The 21,893-nt window shown below is 41.7% G+C and overlaps 2 protein-coding genes across 36 annotated transcripts in view; both read right to left on the bottom strand.

The window, feature by feature from the left end:
* CMYA5 (cardiomyopathy associated 5) overlaps nucleotides 1–16,437 on the bottom strand; it is a 116,233-nt gene extending 99,796 nt beyond the window's left edge. Inside the window, exon 1 of one of the 2 annotated variants that reach the window (XM_021077698.2) lies at nucleotides 16,208–16,437. In XM_021077698.2, the coding sequence (XP_020933357.2) occupies nucleotides 16,208–16,356 (149 nt within the window). In that variant the 5' untranslated portion in view covers nucleotides 16,357–16,437. 2 annotated transcript variants of the gene reach the window in all.
* A 2,910-nt stretch (nucleotides 16,438–19,347) lies between these two features.
* Nucleotides 19,348–21,893, bottom strand: part of TENT2 (terminal nucleotidyltransferase 2) — a 133,984-nt gene continuing 131,438 nt past the window's right edge. For 33 of the 34 annotated variants that reach the window (XR_014838131.1, XR_002341756.2, XR_014838136.1 and 30 more), the window contains one exon: nucleotides 19,348–20,744. Coding sequence is in view for 11 of the 34 variants with exons in the window: in XM_085013917.1 (XP_084870043.1) it covers nucleotides 20,670–20,744 (75 nt within the window). In the remaining 23 variants the exon portion in view is untranslated. The remainder of the gene's footprint in view (nucleotides 20,745–21,893) is intronic. The other variant, XR_014838148.1, reaches the window with a different exon arrangement.

The raw sequence follows: 21,893 nt of genomic DNA, 5'->3' as shown, positions 1-21,893 counted from the left end.
CCATTTTTTTCTGGATACCATCTCAGATACCAAATCATACTCAACAATTTCAGCTCATGTTCTTCTTGGACAGCTTACAGGTATAAATTTGGAAGCTTTTTTTTTTGGACTAACAAAAAAATATACTAATAGTTTTCAAAAAAAATATAACAACCAATATTCTGACATAACATTATTAAAAAGATCAAAATAATATTGAATACATCTCCAAAAATTTGAGACTTGTCCTCAAACTCTTCTAAAACTAGCTAAACAGAATCCGTGCCTCCATTTTCAAGTTACCAGAAAAGAGAATCTCATACTACTTGAGTCTCATTTCTCTGCTTGACCAGGTCGCAGCTTCCTACCTTGTGAGTTGTAGCACAATTTTCCAAAGAAGGATGGACCTAGGTATACAGACTAGAAGGATTACATGGCAATTAATTTTCTAATTACAGCAAACAGAGAGTTAACAGATTTTAATAGGGCTCTGAAACCCCAAAGCAGAAAGAGCAAAGTAGGTAAGACAAGCCATGCTGAGGCCTTAATGAAAGACACGTTTGTTTTTGTATAATAAATGGAAAGTTGAAGCTAGAATAAACAGTAATAATCAGGTTCATCTGATATTTAGTGGGGAACGATTTTCAACCTTATGTGGTTGTTGGTCATTGCTCTGGGTTGTATTTTTGATTAAATTCCCTATGGAAGTAACAACTAGCTGATTGGCTCCATTGTTTTAATAAAGTATTGTACACCCATCAAAAAAGCAAAATCTACTGCAGGACTTATTAATAAAACCAAGGATCAGGTAACAAGAACTGAAGAAATTCTTGTCCAGTGCTCATGCTGTTCTAGGGGACATGTGACACCCTTTTTGACTGCCCAGCATCTGATTTCTCTTGCCATTTGGTAAATTCCCCACTCTGGATCCCAGAGGAGGCAGAGCTGACACTGCCAGATACCATCCACTGATGACCTTCAGACCCATTCCAGGCTGATTTGAGGGCTCTTATTGGAAGAAACGGAGGTGGAGCCCCTCAATCTCTCTGGAGGTAACAGAGGTTACAGCTGGTGCAATACTGAGCGACTATTACGGAAGTGGCAACAGTACAAACAGTGACATCTACTGCCCAAAAGTAATGACCACTGTTTCCTTATCAGAGAACTTAAAAAAAAAAAAAAAAAAAAAAAAGCTTTATTGGGATATAATTTACATACTACACAATTCACCCACTTAAAGTGTATAATTCATTGGCTTTTAGTATATCCGCAGAGTGGTGCAAACATTACCACACCATTTAAAACATTTCCATCCCCCCAAAATTAACCCCATACCCCTTAAACATCATCCCCCAGGTCCTCTCCCTATCTCCCTCCCAGTTCTAGGTAACCACTAATCTACTTTCTGTCTCGAAAGATTTGCCTATTCTGGATATTTCATAATGGAAATATACAATACGTGATCCTTCGTTCACACAGCATACTGTTTTCAAGGTTGAGGCATGTTGTAGCAAGAATCAGTATTTCGTTCCTTTTTAAGGCTAAATCATATTTCATTGTATGACTATACCAAACTTTCTTTATTCACTCAATAGTTGATGGACATTTCAGTGGTTTCCACTTTTTGGCTATTAGGAATAATGCTGCTAGGAACACTTGTGTACAAGTTTTTTGGTGGACATAGTTGTTCACTGCTCTTGAGTATATACCTAGGAGTCGAATTGCTAGGTCATATTGAAATAAGAGTTTTGACTAGAGAAACACCCCCCACCCCCCTACACCCCTACTGAGGAGGCAGCTACCTGCCTGTCAGCAGCTTTGCCTACCCCATACCGCCCTTCTTGTAATCCTGTAGCCTTATGTCCTTGCTAGCAGCTCTGCTAGCTGTGCTCCAAGGATTGTTTATCAGTTTTGTTTTTGTAATCTTTTTTTTTTTTTTCCCTTTTCAGGGCCACGCCTGTGGCATATGGAGGTTCCCAGGCTAGGGGTCTAATCGGAGCTGCAGCCACCAGCCTATGCCACAGCCACAGCAATGTGGGATCTGAGCCACATCTGCAACCTACACTACAGCTCACAGCAATGCCAGATCCTTAACTGGCTGAGCAAGGCCAGGAATCAAACCCACAACCTCATGGTTCCTAGTCATGATTTGTTAACCACTGAGCCACAACCAGAACTACCCTGTTTTTGTAATCTTGCTTACTCAGCTTCTTAGGCAGGAACACCATCTGCTAGGGGAAGGTGGGGGGGTTGGGGGGGGGTGGGACAAGACTGGGAAGTCTGTATTGTATAAAAGCTACCCAGAACAAAGACCTTGTGCTGCAGACTCTGGAGGCAACTCCTCTGAGCCTCCACTGGTGCTGAATAAACCCGGCTATTCCACATCTTGGGGTGCTGCCTGTCTCTTTCTGCTGCCATGGTTTCTGTAACAACATGGTAACTCTATGCTTACTATTTTGAGGAACTTCCAGATTGTTTTCCAAAGCCGCTGCAACCCCACAGCAGTATATAGGGATTCTGATTTTTCCATATTGTCACCAACACTTGCTATTGTTTGTCTTTTTTATTATAGCCACCTTAGCAGGTGGGAAGTTGTGCCTTGCTGTCGTTCTGATGTGCACTCCCCTGATAGTTAATGATGGTGAGCATCTTTTCATGTGCTCACTGGACATTGGTATGCCGTCTTTGAGACCTGTTGGTTCAGATCCTTTGCCCATTTTTAAATCGGGTTATTTGTCTTTCCATAATTGGATCATATAGGTCATCAGACCAGTTTTGAGGCATGGTTTTAAGGATTGTTCCTAGCTACCTAAACCTACTCTTCCACAATTCTCATGATTCTATGAGCTACCAATATAATTTAAATAAAGTCATTTTCTGTTTAAATTGGCCACAGTTAACTTGTATGGCAACTCCAAACCCTGAATGACACAGACTCTGGAATCCAAGGCAGCAGATTTCATCTAGAGAAAATCACCTACATAAGACTTTCCTGGCAAATGGAAACCTATTCAGTGGCAGTACTGTTACTGAAGCTTAGGTTTCTAAATTTATAATTCTAAACTCTTAAACTATGCAAATTCAGTCCAAGGGAACTTATGGGACTGACAAGTGGAAACTTTGGCAGGTTGAGTAGCAAGTAGGAACTGGAGCAGAGAGAAACAGAAACCTCAAGTTTCTTGCCATTTTCCTCCAACATAATAAAGTAGGCCATTGATTCTTATAAGTTATTCAGATGATAAGGTCCTGACTTTCTGATGCTGGCAGTCCTCTCTCTGCCTTGGTCCTGTATCTCCCTGATCATCTAGGTTGCTCTCCGGGGACTCCACTAGGCTTTTCTTCCAAAAGGTCAACTGTGTAAATTAAGTGGGAGTCCTAATTCTGTTGGCCAACTGAACTACACATTTGGTCATCAGGCAATTTTAGTTCCAATATCAACACTGCTAACTTTGAGGATGCTTTCTCCCCATCCCCGTGCCTTTTTTGTATTCTAGATTCTCCAAGGAGTCAGGGAAATAATATCACTCCCTCTCAGAGCTATTAGTGATCTGAGGACAAGGGTTTAGAGAAAGCTGGTTTTTTGTTTGTTTGTTTGTTTATCTTGCAGTTTGCTAGGTAATATCCTTAGCTCCCTCCTCTGCAAAGAATAGACTGGGGAGGCCATCTGCCTTTAGTGCCCTCTCACTCTTCTTCTAAGCACCCACTTTTCCCTCTTCTTTCAGGAGAGCTTTTTAGATCCCATATCCAAAGGGAATTGTTCCAAAGGGAATCCAATCTAAAACAGATGCAGACAGGTTTACTAACCCTCTCCCAAGTATTTGCATTTCTACGTCATTAATCTCTTTACTGACTTGCATTTTCCAAATTCAAGACAATTCTGTTTTCATTCTCCATGCCATGGTTTTGGCAACTAAGAACAAGGTGCTTGAAGAATGGTGTTGATCTGAGAGAAAGAAACATGAGATCCTAAAATGCAACACTTTGTGGTATAATCCAAACAATGATTCAGTTAACCACCATTTCATAAGCACCTACTGTGTGCCCAATACTGTGTTCTAGCTGCTAGAGATAACAGCAGAGAAGAAAAGCAATGCCTCTGCCCTCAGGGAGCTTCCAGTCTAGTAGTGGCAGTAAACAATCAATAAACAAACAAACAAACAAAAAAAAACCATTTCAGATAGTGATAGGTACCAAGAAGAGGAATATGAAATAATGAATGATGTGAAAGCTATGAAGAAAGCCCATTAGGCAGGGTGGTTTCGGAAAGGCTCTTTAGGAAAGTGGCATTTGCACTGCAACCTGAAAGGTGAATTTGGGGAAGAAACATTCTAGGGAGAGAAAAGGGCAAATGTGCAGAACCATATGCAAAGACACGCTTAGCAGGCAAGAGATTCAGAAAGAAGCCAGTGTGGTTGGAATATGGTGAACAAAGAAGAAGGGGATGAGATGAGCTGAGAGGTAAGCCATTCAGGTGGGCCTTGGAAGCCATGGTACAGATGCAAAGAGGTTCTTTTGCTCCAAGTCATATAGCTAGTAAGTAGTGGAGCCAGGAGGATAATCCAGGTCTTTTTAATCCCATCAAGTGTTTTTGCTTTATGCCCCAAATGGTGATTTACTGAATTCTTTTACTGATTCACTGAAGTCCTTCTTGGAGATCCTAAAACTCTAAGAAGAGTCAGACTGTTGTCTCACTCTCTTCTCTTCATTCTCTCTTGAAAAAACAAACAAACAAAAAAAAAACTAGATGCGCAAACTTCAAAGTGAGGAAGGAGATAGATGGGCCCCAGCCTAAGAAGCTAGAATCTGTTCTTTGTGGACAGATACTTCAAGATAAAGATAATGGCAGGAGCAAGGAAAAGCTGAGTCCTGCTTGGGTGAAAAATAAGGAAGCCATATAATTCTCATTCCTAGGATCAAGGAGACCTCTCAAACTACACATGTGCAGAAAGGTTCCGCAGGGGTCAGAGAAGGGAGGAGGCCCTAGCCCATAACATATCCTGCCAACCTCCTAGAGGCCCTCACACTGGAATCCATCTTGGCTAAAAGATGTGTGCACACATCTGGGAAGGCCCTGATTCAGACCAAATATGGACACAAAGCCAAACAAAGAAAATGGCCAGAGGGAACCAGAAAACTGCCCCCATGTAAATGATTTAAATCACCCCCAAGTGCACAACTCCCACCGAGCCTGCCCATGTGTCCTTTTCAGACATACTCTGCTACTAATGAACCCTTTACCTATTTCACTATTTTCCATCTCTTTGCTGAAATTCCTTCTCCGAAGAAGAGCCAGAGCCCTGCTTCTAGCCACTAGACCCTGATGGTCTAGTAACTGGGATTTGGTGCTTTCGTTGCCATGGCCCTGGTTCAATTCCCAGTCAGGGAACTAAGAACCTGCTTCAAGCCATCATAAATGCATACTGCAGCAACCCCCTCACACCCTGCCCCATACCAAAAGTGTACCATGCTAAATCCAATACAAATTCTGTCCTTTTTTTTTTAATTGTCTTTTTAGCTTCATACCGGTGGCATATGGAAGTTATCAGGCTAGGGGTCCAAGTGGAGATGCTGCTGCCAACCTATACCACAGCCCCAGCAACTCAGGATCTGAGCTGTGTCCGCAGCCTATGCCACAGCTCACGGCAATGCCGGATCCTTAACCCACTGAGCAGGCCCAGGGATCGAAAGCACTTCCTCATGGATAATAGTCAGGTTTGTCACCGCTAAGCCACAAAGGGCACTCCCACAAATTCTGTCCTTTAAATGGAGGATCTGATTTTTGGGGGGTAGGGAGGTCGGATCTGCAGTACAAGGAAGTTCTCAGACCAGGGACTGCATCCAAGCTGCCATTGTGACCTACGCCACAGCTGCAGCAATGTCAGATCCTTAACGCACTGCAATGGACCAAAGATTAAACTCACACCGTTGCAGAGTCAACACCAGATCCTTAACCTGTTACACCATAGCAGAAATTCCATTATAGATACTATAAATAAATACCTATTGAATATTTATCATAGGACACCATAGAGCATTCAGAGAAGTTATTTTGGTATTACTATGTTTGACCTTTGAAAATTCAAGTACACTGGATTGCTTAACATCTATTTTTAAACATAAGACCTACTCTCCCTATTACACATTGGAAACTTAATACAGTTAAGTTGCTGGTCAGATTAGCTACTACATAGATTGTCTGGGTATTTTATGCTCTGCTTTTAAAATTATAAATAAATTGAAATAATTAGTTTTTAAAATTAAATGCAAGCTCCTGTCATGGCTCAGGGGAAATGAATCTGACTAGTATCCATGAGGACGCAGGTATGATCCCTGGCCTCACTCAGTGCATTAAGGATCCGGCATTGCTGTGAGCTGTGGTATAGGTTGCAGAAGCAGGTTGGACCTGGCGTTGCTGTGGCTGTGGTATAGGCTAGTGGCTAGAGCTCCGATTCAGCCCCTAACCTGGGAACTTCCATATGCCACAGGTGTGGCCCTAAAAAAAAGAAAGAGAGAGAGAAGAAGGAAGGGAGGGAGGAAGGAGGAGAGGAAGGAAGGAATAAATTAGTTAATAAGGACCAGAAGTGTGTAAAATCTTGAGATGAGCACTGAATGCATGAGTGTTCCAGCGCTGGCTCTATCATTAGACTATGGTTAGACTCCTATCATACTTACTAGCCCTCTAACATTAAGACAATTACTCATGATTGCTAAGTCTCCACCTTCTCTTCCATAAAATGAGGATGAAAACAATGCCTGTATCATACAGCAACTGTGAAAATGACTCAAAATAACAAGTGACTGTGCTTGGAACAGGCTAGCTACTCCTTGAGTCGATGTTGGTTTCCTTTCCTTCTCTGGGTCTCTGTTCACTCTTCAGAAACATAAACCAGCCAGGAGATGATGATAAAGTCACATGTAGGATAAGTGTCATTAGCAGCCAGGCTTTCCTGCAATACCTGGATCATAGGACAAGGAGGCCTCCTGCTATAGGCAGATACAGAAGTTGCTGGCCAGACGACATGGGGACTGCCAGAAAATTCCCTGTGGAATGAGCAGGAGGCCTAATAGACTGGGACTTGAAGGACCAGGGTCCTGGTCAAACCCTACCTCTGCTCCCCAGGCCCAATTCATTTGACCAATGCATTCTCTTCAGCTATTGACTTATGAGATGACTTGTTGAATGTCTAATCTCTCCAGAGACTCAACTCTTAAAGATAAGGAGCTCTGTTTTGTTCACTCATTTCCAGGCCTAATTTGCTTTGTTTCATACACAGATGGCTGTCAACAAATATTTGTTGAATGCATCAGCTTCTTTTCTTATAGTAGATGCACTTCTGAAATGGGAGGCATCTCATATTTAGCTAAGCTACACCGTGGCATTGCTGCCGTGGCATCACTGCCGTGGCATCCATTTTGTTGGGCCAAGTGGCCTTCAGAGGGGGCCTTAAACTGACACCGGCTCCCTCATGCAAGAACATGCCCTGGCAACAGTCCTCAGACAAAGTTCCTGATATGACTTCTCCAACAGTCCTTGTGATCAATGGTCTCCCCTGCAGTCCAGAGCCTTCCTCTAGTGAGTCCCTTAGATAAGACCTCTGCGACCTTGATCAAATCCCATTCATTTTGGTTTGCACTGAGTGATCCGGCCTTAGTCCAAGAACCCCTAAAACACTCCATCCAGAGACCCTCATGAAGCCATGTGTCCTGGGGTCTGCCTCTCTCTCTGCCTTGACCTCCCTGTGTGGCCCCTTGAGGAATGTGCCATGCACTTCCTCCAGGATTTGCAAGTAGTCAACTTCTGTGGTTCAATTTCTCTTGCAGATTTTGTTGAACTGCTACTCACCACCCAGCACCCTATATTCCACTCAATAAATGTTATTTTAACAAAGTCATTACAGGAAGAAACTCACTTTATTTACAAATCAAGAATTTTAAATGCTGTAGTGAACTCAGCCATAAAGAAGAAACTTGTGATGAGTGCAGATTTCTGTTTAGCATGTGGATTTTTTTTCTTTCTTTCTTAGAGAGAGAAGTGTACCCCAAATAAGAAAACACAGTAATGATTCCACGAGAGGGCTTTGAACATTTGCTTTGGTAGCATCAATTAATCTTCCCACATATCTCAGACTTTTATCAGATTAGGATGTGGAATTTTGGAAATGAATACACTCCAATTGCCTTAACAGAACACTTTTCTCTGGGCAAAAAGCAAAGCCTATTCTTATCCTTCCATCGGATGATCGGGCTCAAGGGTCAGTCTACAGAGGCTTCCTGACGAGTCACAGAAAGTGGGAATGATAACCACAGACATCCTAATTGAACAATCCCTCAGTTCTTATCACTGTCCCTTGAAGCTACTGTGTTTCCAGAGTCCCTGGCTCTTGTCAATCCCTGGAAAATGAATGGTCAGCAACTAATGAAATTCTACCTCATCTAACAGGTTCAACATCCCAATGAAGTTTGCTTCTCTAGGGAGTCTGCGTGGCTTGACACTCACTTACTCATTCATTCATTCATTTATTTTTGCCATACACTTACTCACTGAACAAATATTCCGAGTCCTGGAAATAGAGAGTGATTCTCAATGAGAAAAAGAAAGCTTAGACAGAGTAATAATTAGCACAAGAGCTGGAACCAGGAACTAAAGAATATCCAATCACACATATTATGGCTGGAATATCTTTCTGCCCAGCTGCAGTATCACCTCTGCAAAACCTCTCTAAATTTCATTATAAGAATAATACATGTCTTTTCTCTATTCCTTTGTTAATATTCTTAGTGTAATGCTTATGACATTATGTTGGGTTAACTGCACCTCTCACCAGGCTGTGAGCTCCTTAAGAAGGAACCGGGCCATCCAATCACGCTGATGTCCCTGGTGCCAACACATAGAACAAGGTATTATCAGGCCAGTATGGTCCAGTATGGTAGCCACTAGCCCCACATGGCTAATGAGCACTTGAAATGTAGCCAGGTGGAGGGAATTAAGATGTACCATCAATGTAAAACATCAAATTGCAAAGATTTAGCACACAAAAAAGTAAAATATCCCATGAATAGTTTTCATACTGACTACATGTTGAAATGATAATACTTTGGATACTGAGTTGAATAAAATATAGTATTAAAATTAATCTCACCTGTTTCTTTTTACTCTTTTCACGTGGCTATGAGAAAATTCAAAATGATGTGTGTGGGTCACACTGTAAGTATTTTATTATCCACTATTTCTGTAAGATAATATTGGAGTAAACCAAAGATTACTTTTATGGTACAAATCAGATCCAGTCTCTTGCAGCTGATTCCCTTGAGGTTTTGTTGTTGTTGTTGTTGTATTTTTTTGTGTTGTTTTGATAGGAAGGAAGGGGAATTTGAGCTCCGGTTCAGAATATCTGGGAAATATAAGACACTTTTTTTTTTTTAAAACAAAATTCTATCAGTTAATATGTCCTGCCCTTTAGTAGGTTTGCTGTTTTAAAGCAAAAACATCCAGCTCTTGCTGTAGCCCCGTATATTGAGTCAAAGTCTCGCCAAGGGCATGTAATTCCCATGCAGCCAACACTTAAATAGCTCTTCAATTTCTGGCTCCAAGTGCCTCTGTTTTATCTTCTCCCTCAGTCTCTGGCATCCTAAGCAGTCACCCCTCCCATCTCAGCTCTTTCCACTGACCTCCAAAGAGGACTGGCTCAAATAACACCCCTGTCAAAACACCTAGGTAAGTACAGCAGTGGGAGACATCATATAAATAGATAAAGGGCAACAGAGTACGTGCCATACTGATAACAAAAACTATTTACAAACTCCCCTCACCTTCCAACAGGTTTGTTTCTTACAATGATTAATTAAACATAAATGTCACTAATAATTTTAACTCTATCAGCTTAAGCAGACCTTTCTTATATAGGCCCTGGCCAAGTTGTCAACAAAGGTGATTTTTAAGTTTTAGGTACCCCTGTTGCAAAACTCCTCTATGTTGAAATAGAGAATTTAAAATTGACCCACAGAAAATGATCCAAAACAAAAATTCTGAAAAATTTCTGAGTGATCTGTGGGAAAGACTAAAGAGTTGGTTTTTGGTGGACTAGTCAGAAAAATACGAAAATCATGAGGGTCTATGTACATATCTTCCTCCATATAGGAAACCATAAGCTTGAGACATGTCATATAGTATTTGGCACACAGTAGGTGTTCAATGAATATATGAATGTATAGGTGCTTACCATTTAATAGGATAATGCAATCACCATAGTTTTCTTGTGTGTTTTTTAAAACCCTACATGGTACAGTAGAAAGAAGCTAGCTTTCTATTTTACTCAGAATAAAATTTGAAATCTTTACCACCATCTACAAAGTCCTATCTGATCTGCAACCCAATCACCTCGCAGGCTCATCTCCCAGCACTCTCCCCCTTGTTTACTCTGCTCCAGCAACGGGACTTCCTTGTACTCCTCAAACAAGCCGCACACATTTCTGCCTGGGTGCTGTTGCACCAGCCTCTCCTCTTTGCCTGGATCATTCATTCCTTCAGCCTCTTCTCGTGTCAGCTCATCACAGAGGCTTCCTTTATCCACTGATCCCAAACAGCACAACACCTACCCTACTGTATTCCTCTTCATATCACTTATTGCCAACTGATATATTACCTATTTTTTTATTTGTCTCCCCAACCTGGAAAGTCACGCCCAGGAGGGCAGGGACTTGGTTCATCTTATTCACTGCCTTATCCTTTGTGCCTAGAAAGTGCCTGGCATATACTAGGAGTTCAATAAATAGTGTTGAATGAATAAATTAATGAACACGAGACTGGAGTCCAGACAAGTGGATCTAGTCCTGATTCTACAGCTTAAAGCTGTGTGACTTTGAAGAAATGTCCCCTGATACTCAGTTTCTGAATGTGCAAAAGTATTGGTTGGAAAGTGACATTTCTATGGCCTCTCCCAGCTCTCAAATCCTGGGGATTTTACAGAGATGCTTTTAACATGTAACTTTTATATGAAGTTTCAGCAATATGGAAATCTTTTTTTTTTTTTTTTTTTTGATGTTCACGAATGATAAGCCCTCTGGGCACTTGCTTCTGATTGATGACACTGCTCCAAAGGCCCCCAGTGAAGCCCTCATCAATCTTTCCAGAAAGGATAGACCCCAAGACTTTCTCCCTACTTTGAGATATTTCATACAGGCCTTTTCTTCCTTAAATCTCTTATAAAGTTAACGATGTAATTATATTTTTCTGTTTCTCCACCTAGAATGTGAATATCCTGAGGACAGTAATGGAGTCTAAGCAATTTTTCATAACCCCAGCATGGTCCATGGCAAGTAGTAAGCTTTCCGTGAATGTTTAGTGAATGAAGTACAAGGAAGGCAAAGTGGAAAAGGACCATTTCTCATGCTGAACAGGAAGCAATCAGTACTGGCAGCCAAGCTACCTGGGCATAGGGTAGCTTGGCTGCCAATACTGATTCATCTGAAGGGATGGAAAAACTACAACTTACTGAGAACCTACTAAAGGCCAAAAACTTTTTTTTTTTTTTTTTTTTGTCTTTTGTCATTTTAGGGCCTCACCGGTGGCATTCGGAGGTTCCCAGGCCAGGAGTCTAAATCAGAGCTGTAGCCACTGGCCTACACCGCAGCCACAGCAATGCTGGATCTGAGCCATGTCTGCGACCTACCCACAGCCACAGCAATGCTGGATCCTTAACCCACTGAGAGAAACCAGGGATCGAACCCATGTCCTCATGGATACTAGTCAGGTTTGTTAACCACTGAGCCACGAAGGGAACTCCTCCCCTTTTTTTTTCCAAAGTCTAATGTTCACATAGTTTATTTAACCCTTTGACAACCTTATGAATAAGGAATTATTATTAATTATCCCCTTTTACAAATCTGTAAAATTTATCCCGTTGGGTAATTTTGGAGCTCAGAGAGGAGAGGGTATTTGTCTACGATGGAATAGCAAACAGGGTTTCCATTCAGGCCTCTCCATGCCACATATCATATTCATATCACTGAATGATCTATGAGAAGGGGACTTCTCTGATCAAATATAAATATTAACATGTGTAGTGGTGAGCTTTCCTACACTAAAATGCATTTTAACAATTAAAGGTGATTTTTTTTCCCCCTTGATTCAGAAAGGCGGCTACAGGTAATTCTATATATTATTCCTGGAAGGCCAAATAAAAGATTACTCTTTGTATCTTTTAAATTTTTAAAAGTAAACTTTGGGCTTTTTTTTGATAATAGAATATACTTCCTGGAGTTTCCGTCGTGGCTCAGTGGTTGACGAATCCAACTAGGAACCATGGCCTTGCTCAGTGGGTTGAGGATCCGGCATTGCTGTGAGCTGTGGTGTAGGTTGCAGATGCAGCTCAGATCCTGCATTGCTGTGGCTCTGGTGTAGGCCAGTGGCTGCAGCTCCAATTCAACCCCTAGCCTGGGAACCTCCATATGCCGCGGGAAGCGGCCCAAGAAATGGCAAAAAAGACAAAAAAAAAAAAAAAAAAAAAAAAAAAAATATATATATATATATATATATATATATATATATACTTCCTGCTTATTATAGAAAAATCAAAAAAATGTAGATTAAACATAAAGAAAAAATGTTAGTCATTATCCTATCACTCAGAGACGGAACACTATTAACTGTTTTTAATTTTAAGGTTAGTAAAAGGTAACATAACCTTTATCTTATTTATTATGTTAACCTTTATTAACCTTTTAAGTGTTTCTCCAGTACATACTTTATAGTGAGATCATTCTAAATCATAGTATGAATATTTTTTCAAATTCAATATATGCATTTTCCATAGTGTTAGAATTCTTTATAAATAACATTTTAATAATGGCATAATAATACCACATCATTATATCACTATTACTTAAGCTATTTCCATTTATTTACCTTTTTTTTTTTTTCTTTTTTGGCCATCTTACAGCATATGTTGTTCCTGGGCCAGGGATCAGATCCGAGCCACAGCTGCAACCTAAGCCGCAGCTGTAGCAACACCGGATACTTAATCTACTGTGTGGTCCCCAAGATCAAACCTGTGACCCAGCGCTCCCAAGACACTGCTGATTCCATTGTGCCGCCTCTGGAATTCCCATTTATTTATTTTTATGTACCTCTCAATTAAAAAAAATAAGTTTGTAATTCAATGTCTGGGAATGGTTCTGCTCTCTAAGGAAAGGCAAAGACAAATTTTCCACTCAAGAAGAGGAAAACTCTCACGATTCAGATGAGGTCTTAATTTTCCTCTAATAACATTTCCATGTAGAAGCCAGTTGGAGCCATTCATATTTCCCCTACAGTAAGGAAGGTCCTCTCCTCTGAAAGAAGGGAGGCAGTGGAAGTCTAGCTGTGGCTGGGAGTAAACAGCCCCAGGCTCACACCTTTTTGTTTGTTTGTTTTAGGGCCACAACTTCGGCAGCTGCAAGTTCCCAGGCTAGGTGTCAAATTGGATCTGTAGCCACACACACAGCCATAGCAACACCAGATTCGAGCTGCATCTGCAACCTACACCACAGCTCATGGGAACACCAGTCCTTAACCCACTGAGCGATGCCAGGGATCAAACCCACATCCTCATGGATCCTAGCTGGGCCCGTTACTGCTGAGCTCTGAGGGGAACTCCGCCAGGCTCACATCTTGGTTCTTACATTTACTTGCCTCATCCCCTCAGTAGATTTTATCAGAACAGGTACCTCAGAGTGTTGGGGGGAGGGTTTAAAATGAGAAAACATGTAAACTCTTAGTAGTGAGACTGGCATGGAGTGAGTAAACCCTCTCTTAATTGTAAAACTTTGATGGAGGAGCTGAGAGGAAGAAAGTCTCCTGATTCTTACTTCTGCAAATTAGAGAACATTCCAAGCTCTCACCTGTAGTCCGAGAAGAAAAAAGAACTTCGGGCCATGTTTGTAAACTCATGCCCATCAAACAGTTTGATTTCTGACCACATCTTTTTTTGCTTTTTAGGGCCACACCTAAGGCTCATGGAGGTTCCCTGCCTAGGGATTTTATCAAAGCCACAGCTGCCAGCCAACGCCACAGCCACAGTCATGCTAGATCCAAGCCGCGTCTTTGACCTACACCACAGCTCACGGCAACACTGAATCCTTAACTGACTGAGCGAGGCCAGGGATGGAACCCTCAACCTCATGGTTCCTAGTCGGATTCGTTTCCACTGTGACACGACGGGAACTCCTCTGTCCACACTTTTAGGTACAAGAAATTCGCAGATTCCTGGTTCCCACAGGAGTGCCTTCCAACTGACACCTCTCCTGAAAGGAGCTACAGCTGCACCTCCTGTCCACTTGCCCCCACCGTGCCACAGTCCTTACACATCTCCTTTCCTTCTCTCTGCTACTGGCACTTCTCTGATCTACTCTACTCCCTTGTGGTGTCCACCCTATGGTGTGTCGTCAGAGCAGGCTGAATGACGTTTACTGAAGGTAAGTCCTATCTTTACCTGAAGATCTGGACCTTTTTAAAGAGCGATTCACCTCCAAAGTGCTACTGTGAATCACTGTCAGCTGCTCCCATTTTAAAGTAAATGGGTTTTCAGATTCTGGAGAGAGGGGCCACAAATTTTCACTGGGCAAGGATATGAGGATGCCTATTACCATTAAGAGAAAAATGCCATTGGGGTTCCCATTGTGGCGCAGCAGAAACGAATCCGATTAGGAATCTTGAGGTTTCGGGTTTGATCCCTGGCCTCGATCAGTGGGTTCAGCATCTGGTGTTGCCATGAGCTGTAGTGTAGGTTGCTGTTGCTGTGGCTGTGGTGTAGGCTGGCAGCTGTAGCTCCGATTCGACCCCTAGCCTGGGAACCTCCATATGCCTCAGGTAAGTCCCAAAAAGCAAAAAAAAAAAAAAGAAAAAGAGAAATGCCGTAAAGGCTAGGATTGACAGACTTGCCCTTCTCAGTACTTCCGAGGAACCACAGGTCCCTTACTCCTTGTTCCATCTCCCACAAGTCCCTTCTCTTCTCCATCTCCTGCCTATCATGCCCACTCCTTCTGGAGGCAACCACAGAATTACATTTCCTTTTGACCTTGCACAGAAGGTCTGTCCTTCCCGCCCCTCTCATATATTTAGCACACTGTTTTATGGTCCCCATATTGCTTCCAAACTTCTTCCATAAAGCCGTTGAGGGCAGGGACTGTGCCGGCCTCCCACTTAGTAGTTACATGGTAAATTTGTGTCCGAAATTCCAGACTTCTTATCTGACAATTCGCCCTAATCAGTGCCACTCTGTGGGGTTTTTCAGCTTCAGCTCTGCTGGCTTTGATTAAGCAGCACTTCTAACTTTGGATAAGATGGGCACATCCATCTGTCACCTACAAAGCCTTTGTACTGATATTAATAGACTTAGGAAGGGGACAGAACTGAGGGACAAAACAAAAAACAAACAAAACCCCTAAAACTAAAAAACAAACCCTCAAACCCCATACTCAAAGAGAACCAGGAAAAGCAGAAACAAATCCAAATGGAGAGATGACTCCTATTACTTTCGTTTCAGGGCCTACATTAGAGGGATGCAGAGAGATAGAAATGGAGGGAGACCCATAATTTTATATAGTACTACCTAGTTATATTCACATGCACTGAAAGGTTGATATTTAAGAGAAAAAAACCACCACCACCAACAGAATTTTAAGAATAGGAGCGCCTGAAATCCGTGCTTTCCTCCAGAGAATTATGAGCTTTGTACCAAAATTAGGTCCTCCTCTAGCAGTGCTGGGCATCCAAGAGACCTCCAGTCATCTGAAGTTTCCAGAGCAGGCATCTCCGCCTCCACCTGCACCCCACACCCTCTTCTCCTCTAACTAAGGCTTTCAAAATTGTTGCTAGGCTTTGGGCCAAAGCTAAGCGTTTCAGCCCAAATCAGCAGTTAGGGAGGACGCGAAGTAAATCCCCAGGAATAAACAAGAGCCGCAAGTCACAAGGAGCTGCCTGGGGGGGAGGGGTGGTAATGAAGGAGGAAGGGGGGATGGGGAGGGATGAACTTTGCTGCTGCAGGCGGGCCTGTCACTCCAGCTGACACAGGCACCTTCACCTTCAAGTTTTTCACCAAGTCAGCGCCCCCACAGAGAAAGTGCTTAGCTCGAGGAACGTGAACTCCAGCGCGCTCGAAAAGAGGAAAAGGAAGGGGGCGGCGTTTCCCCGCGCAGCACCTGCCCTCCCCGACGGCCGCACTCGGGGCCCGGAGCAAGGGCTCCACGCTACCTGGCGTCCGGCTCCGACTCCGACTCCGCGGCCGTCTCGCCCTCCTCGCCCTCCGACTCCTCCTCGGTGTCCAGCTCCCGGGTCGCCTCCTCGTCCCCATCGGAGCTGAGGGCGCTCTCCGCGGCGTGGTTGCTGTCGCTGCTCGCCATCGCGCCTCGCCCGGGCCGGAGCTGGAGCCGGAACCGCCCGCGCCGCGCCTGGTGTTCTCCCTCTGAGGGCGCCTCCGGCCTGGCCCGGCCCTGCCCTGTCCCGGCGGGGCGTCTCGGGTTCCCGCCCGGGGGCGGGCGAGCCCCGCTACTTTAAATAGAAGGCGTCAAAAAGTTTCGCCACCGAGGTTCTGGGGCCCGGGCTCAGCTTGTCCTCTTCCCCGCGCGTCTGCCAACTCCCCCCAGCCCTCCCCGCCCCAGTTTGGACAGATCCTGGGCAGGCCGTTTGCGCGGCGGGAGAACATCCCTCCGAGGGGCGCAGGCTCCCGCTGCACCCGGGAATTGGAAGGGGGAAAGGCACCGGGCCGCTCCAGCCTCTCTTTGCCCTCAAGTGGGTTTGGAGCCCAGCTGAGCTTCTCCATGGGCCCTCATCACAACCAAGTAACTACCCTTACAGCGAGAGCAGAGTACTTAAGACTAGTTCAGGCAGTGGTAATTATCCCCTTAAACTTTGCTGTGGTCGGTTTAACTGCAGTGCTAGTTTTAGAAATGAGAAAAACTCTCAGAAAGGCTTGAGTTCCTAGCTGGCTCAGGGTCTCCTTGCTAGTAAAGCGACCCAGTGGGAAACAAAGTCTGCCCATTTCAGAAACCCAGTTTTGAACCATGGATCAGTATTGGTTCCCTTCATATCTGCAAATCACTACGTTGTGTATTCTCCTCAGTGACCCCTGGATTATTCAGCCAGGAACTGTTATCTTCATAAATCTTAAATTTGTGAATAAGGAATAATTTCCCCCACGTTGGCCAAAATCTGTTGTGTCTGGAACTCAACCCCAAAAATCCAGATCTTTAGTTGGATCCTGTTATGCTAATGCTTAAGAGCCCTCAGTGGCTTCCAACTGTGCAAAGACTGAAAAGCTCAAGCTCTTCAGGAAGAGAAGTGCTAAAAACACCCCACAACTTACAACCCTTATCTTACCTTGTGGTCTCATCTTTGGAAGTCAGGACTTCCTAACATTCATCAAATCACACCATGGTACCTTTATGGACACAATTCCTTCTGTCTAAAACATTCATCCTAGCTTCAACATTCCTCCTACCTTCATCTTCCCGGTTATTCATCATTCAAGATCACACCTTTCTCTGAAAACCCCAACTTAAGCTCAGTACATCTGTTCCAGGTTCCCTCATTATCCCATACACAAATTAGGTTTATGTCTCTTTCCCCCAGGAGACTTTGGAAGTTTGTTACTCATCTTCGTCCCACAATCCCCATTTCTCACAAGCACAGAAGCTTAGCAAAGTACTTAGCACATAGTATGTGTTTAAGGACTGTTCCCTGCACTAAAGAGAACAAGACAAAACCAGCTGATTACCTACTACAGGTAGAGATATCTTCATGATACTTTTTTTTTTTTTTCCGTAAGATGATTTTATGGCTAGAAGAGCTAACACTGATTTGTTGTTTTTGCTTTTCAGAGACGCAGGTGTGGCATATGGAAGCTCCCAGGCTAGGTGATCAAATCAGAGCTACAGCTGCCAGCCTACACCACAGCCACAGCAAGGCTGGATCCAAGTCATGTTTGTGACCTATACCACAGCTCACCACGATGGATCCTTTACCCACTGAGTGAAGCCAGGGACCAAACCAGCATCCTCATGGATACTCATCAGGTTCATTTCCGCTGAGCCACAACGGGAACTCCCTAACACTGATTTTTAATTACAGCAAATTCTATTCATAGAGTTGTTAAATGGTGATCATGTAAATTAGGTAGTATCCACCAGTTACACTAGCTTGTATGTACACATTAGGTCTATGGACATAGAACTGCAGATAGCTGAGGCAGTGCACAGAAACATCAGCTAAGGGGCATGAGAGGGAAGATAGCAAAGTCCAGCCTCCCAAAGTTCACTGAACCAAGTTTAATTAACAGCAGCAATATGCATTCTCTTACATGAGCTGGGTTTTTCCATGAGTAATCCAAAATATATGCTCACTAGGACAAAAAGAAATCAATTGCAGCTGTGGCATTAAACACTAATCAAAATTACAGGAAGCCACTGTATATACTCTCTACTTAAAATTTTATAGGAACACTAACTAGTCAACAAGATTTATCTGTAAAGACTGTAGCTCAAACCAATCCAAAATTTAGAGACTGCACATTTTAATTTTCTAATGCTACTTTAAGTAACAACAGATGCAAATAAATAAAAATGGCCAGATCAATACAATAAAAAATAAAAGAATTATTCACCAATGACATAATTCACATTGAAAAGAATTTCAGTCTCAAAAATTATCTCATACTTTAGCCCACTTATCTGACATATTTGGCTGTTAAAAAGTTTATAATCTTAGGCTTCAGTCTACTGATATACAATTGAGTGTAAATGCATTAATTTCTTATCTATTTGTTTTAGTTATACAGCTGAAAAGCAGCAGCAGTAAGATGGGGGGGTGCAACAATGAAAGCTGAGAAAACAGTGGCAGTGAAGGAGTCCATGGTAGATTCTGGGGCTTTATTAGGAAATGTCATAACACTGTAGAGGCAGAATGCCCGAGACACTTACCCATCCCTGAGAGCTGCACAGAATTACTATGGAGTACTACAGCTACTATTTATTGTTTATAATTATTACCTGGTCAGCACTGGAATATTAATTATTCTCAACACATTCTGATAAAGGAGAGTTTAGTTGCACAGTGTTAAATATATTTTAGGAAAATTTCCACCAAAAAATTAGTATATAAAACTTAATTGCTTCAACATACTGAAAATAGTCACCTGTATGGCAGGTTTCATTCCTAATAATGCCAGAGAAATAGGGTACTGATGTAGCTAGTTGGCTTAACCAAGGATGAACTTGATTCTAAGATTCTCTATGTAATCTAGATAATCTCGCACAGTAATTGAGATGATAACTGCAGCTTCAATCTCATCTTAGAAGTAAAGACTTGCACAGAAAAAAAAGGAAAAAAATCAGTCATTTCCATATATAAACTTTATTCCATTTGGTCATACAAAAATTTAAACTTAAAGAAAAAAATGAAAATATGCACCTTTTACGAGTCAAAGCAAAAGTCTTAGCATCTGAATTGGTCTGCAAAAAACCCAAATACATTAGAGGTACAAACTGTGCTACAGCAGGTCTAAAAGAAGTTGTACACAGTCCTTCTGAAAAAGTTAAAAACTGTTTTTAAGATTATTTATATTTAAATTTACAGGCACTGACCAATTTACAAATATTTACATAAACCAAAAACACTGCAGCTTTTTTAGCAGCCCCTATTTCTTCACGTGGAAAAGAAATACTAAAAATGGTATCTTTACAAACATTAAGCTTTTATTTATATTTTGTTATGTCCTAAAACATTTCATACTGGCTTACTGCCTAAAAAATTCCAGTTGAGATTACAAATCCTATAATTGTACACAGAAAAAAACTCTGCTACTATCAATGGGATATAATCTCAACTTTGATCTTTCAGTTTGCGATGCTTCATGTCAAAGGGAAAACAAAAGCAGGAAAACGGGAAGTAAAGCCAAAGTGCATATTGCACACTAGGCTAACATGAAGCACAAAGGACTTGATCTTTTCAAAATGTCTACAATGAATTCATTCTTTCAAACAATTCCCTAACTGCTGTCCAATACAGAGTTAGTGCTCATATTACTACAGTGCAAATGTTCTGTTGTTTCAACACAAAATTTAAAGCAATCTCAACTACACCAAAAGCATGTGAGGTACTAATGAAATGCTAATTAATATAGACTCAACCAAAGCCTCACGTCTATCCTGAGGAGTCGAGTGAAGACCTAAGGCAACTGTCCAGTATTTCATGCCTCTGCTGTGATTCCACTGAAATAAAAGATTTCATTTTGTTTCAAGTACCCGAATAACTGACTTGAGTCTTCACTTTACTAGAACAGACTCAGGCAACAAACCATCTACTTTTCTCCAAAAAAAGTCCACACATCTCTTCAGTATTAGCATGTGGTACAATTATTTAAAGTTATATCAAAAACCTTTTATTTGTTCAGGTAATTCCCCCCAAAAATATTTTATCTGATTTCCTGAAAATTCATGCCATAATGTTACTAATCATCAATGTAAACATTTTTAAAAATACATCTTTAAATCAAAGTGTTTCATTAGGAAATGTCATAATAAAATATGCACTCTTTTTATAAGTATGTCCTCTTAAAAATAAAACATGAAAACAAGAATAATTAAAGAGAAACCATGATGACGGTAAACAAGATGCATTATGATGTTACTACTGTTCTTTATTAAGAAATAGAGGCCAGTTATCTTTTCAGGATAGCAGCTCTTAAAGGTAGTATACTGTTCAAATCCCGTTTGTTTTTCAATCGGTGCCATGACTGGAAGAGAAAAAAAATCATTTTAAAACGTAAAATATATGTGGAACAAAAGACTGAGAGTTATTAGAACGTTAATTGTGGTTTTTCTAGGCAATAACATTTTGGGTGACATGTTTTTCTTTGTGTCTTTATCTCCCAAGTTAACAAAGTCCAAGTATTGTTTCTGCCACAAGAAAGAAAATGTTATTTTAAAATGTTATACCCAGAGGTCCCATCCTGGCTCAGCAGTTAATGAATCTGACTAGCATCCATGAGGATGTGGGTTCCATCCCTGGCCTCGCCCAGTGGGTTATGGATCCAGTGTTGCCCTGAGCTGTGGCGCAGGTCGCAGATGTGGCTTGGATTCATGTTGCTGTAGCTGTGGTGCAGGCCAGCAGCTACAGCTCCAATTGGACCACTAGCCTGGGAACTGACATATGCCACATGTGCAGCCCTAAAAGACAAAAATAAATAAATTAATTAAAATTTTATACCTGTGTAGTTCCAATTATTAATAAGAAATGAATACATAGGTGGGACAAAAAGATACAACTGACAATATTAACATTTATTCACAAATTTAGATCATTTCATCTAAAACAGCAATGTAATTCATGTAGAACCTTTGGGTTTGAGAGGGTAATGAAAGATTACTTCAATTATCTGACTTTTTTTGCATCTAGAAAGCTCTTTCAATTAAAAATTGTATTTATGAAGGAGAGAGTAATCTATAATAAAGCACCATATCTAATACATCTAGAAAAGAATGAACAGAATTTTTAAGAAGAAAGAAACTGAAATTATTGTTCATAAGCTAAAAATCTGGCCTACTACCTGGTGGCTGTAGATCTTGGTAGTTTGTTCTCACTTCAGCTGTTCCACTGACTAAAAGTATTGGTTTTTATAGTTTAACAATCATAATGAAAGCTCTCCCATTAATAAAAACAGCAATGTAGCAATGCTATCTTTGAGCTCTCAATTTCATCTGAAGACAAAAATATTCCCTCTTGGTACTTATTTTGCCCTGCAGAATACTGCATTTTAAATTTTCTATTCTGGTTGACAAACTGAGAGGACCTAATTTCTTAAAGGACAGCTTGTAATATGATTCACTTGCATTTTTAATCATCATCAAAATACAGTCTACTTGTATGTCTCAATAAAAAATAT

Source organism: Sus scrofa, chromosome 2 (genome assembly GCF_054392235.1).
Source record: "Sus scrofa isolate SSC_HxYL_T2T_F1_AM1 chromosome 2, Sscrofa_HxYL_maternal_Yorkshire_Landrace_v2.0, whole genome shotgun sequence".
NCBI classification, from domain to species: domain Eukaryota; kingdom Metazoa; phylum Chordata; class Mammalia; order Artiodactyla; family Suidae; genus Sus; species Sus scrofa.
The sequence above is the reverse complement of the archived record's forward strand: the minus strand, read 5'-3'. Positions and strand labels throughout refer to the sequence as shown.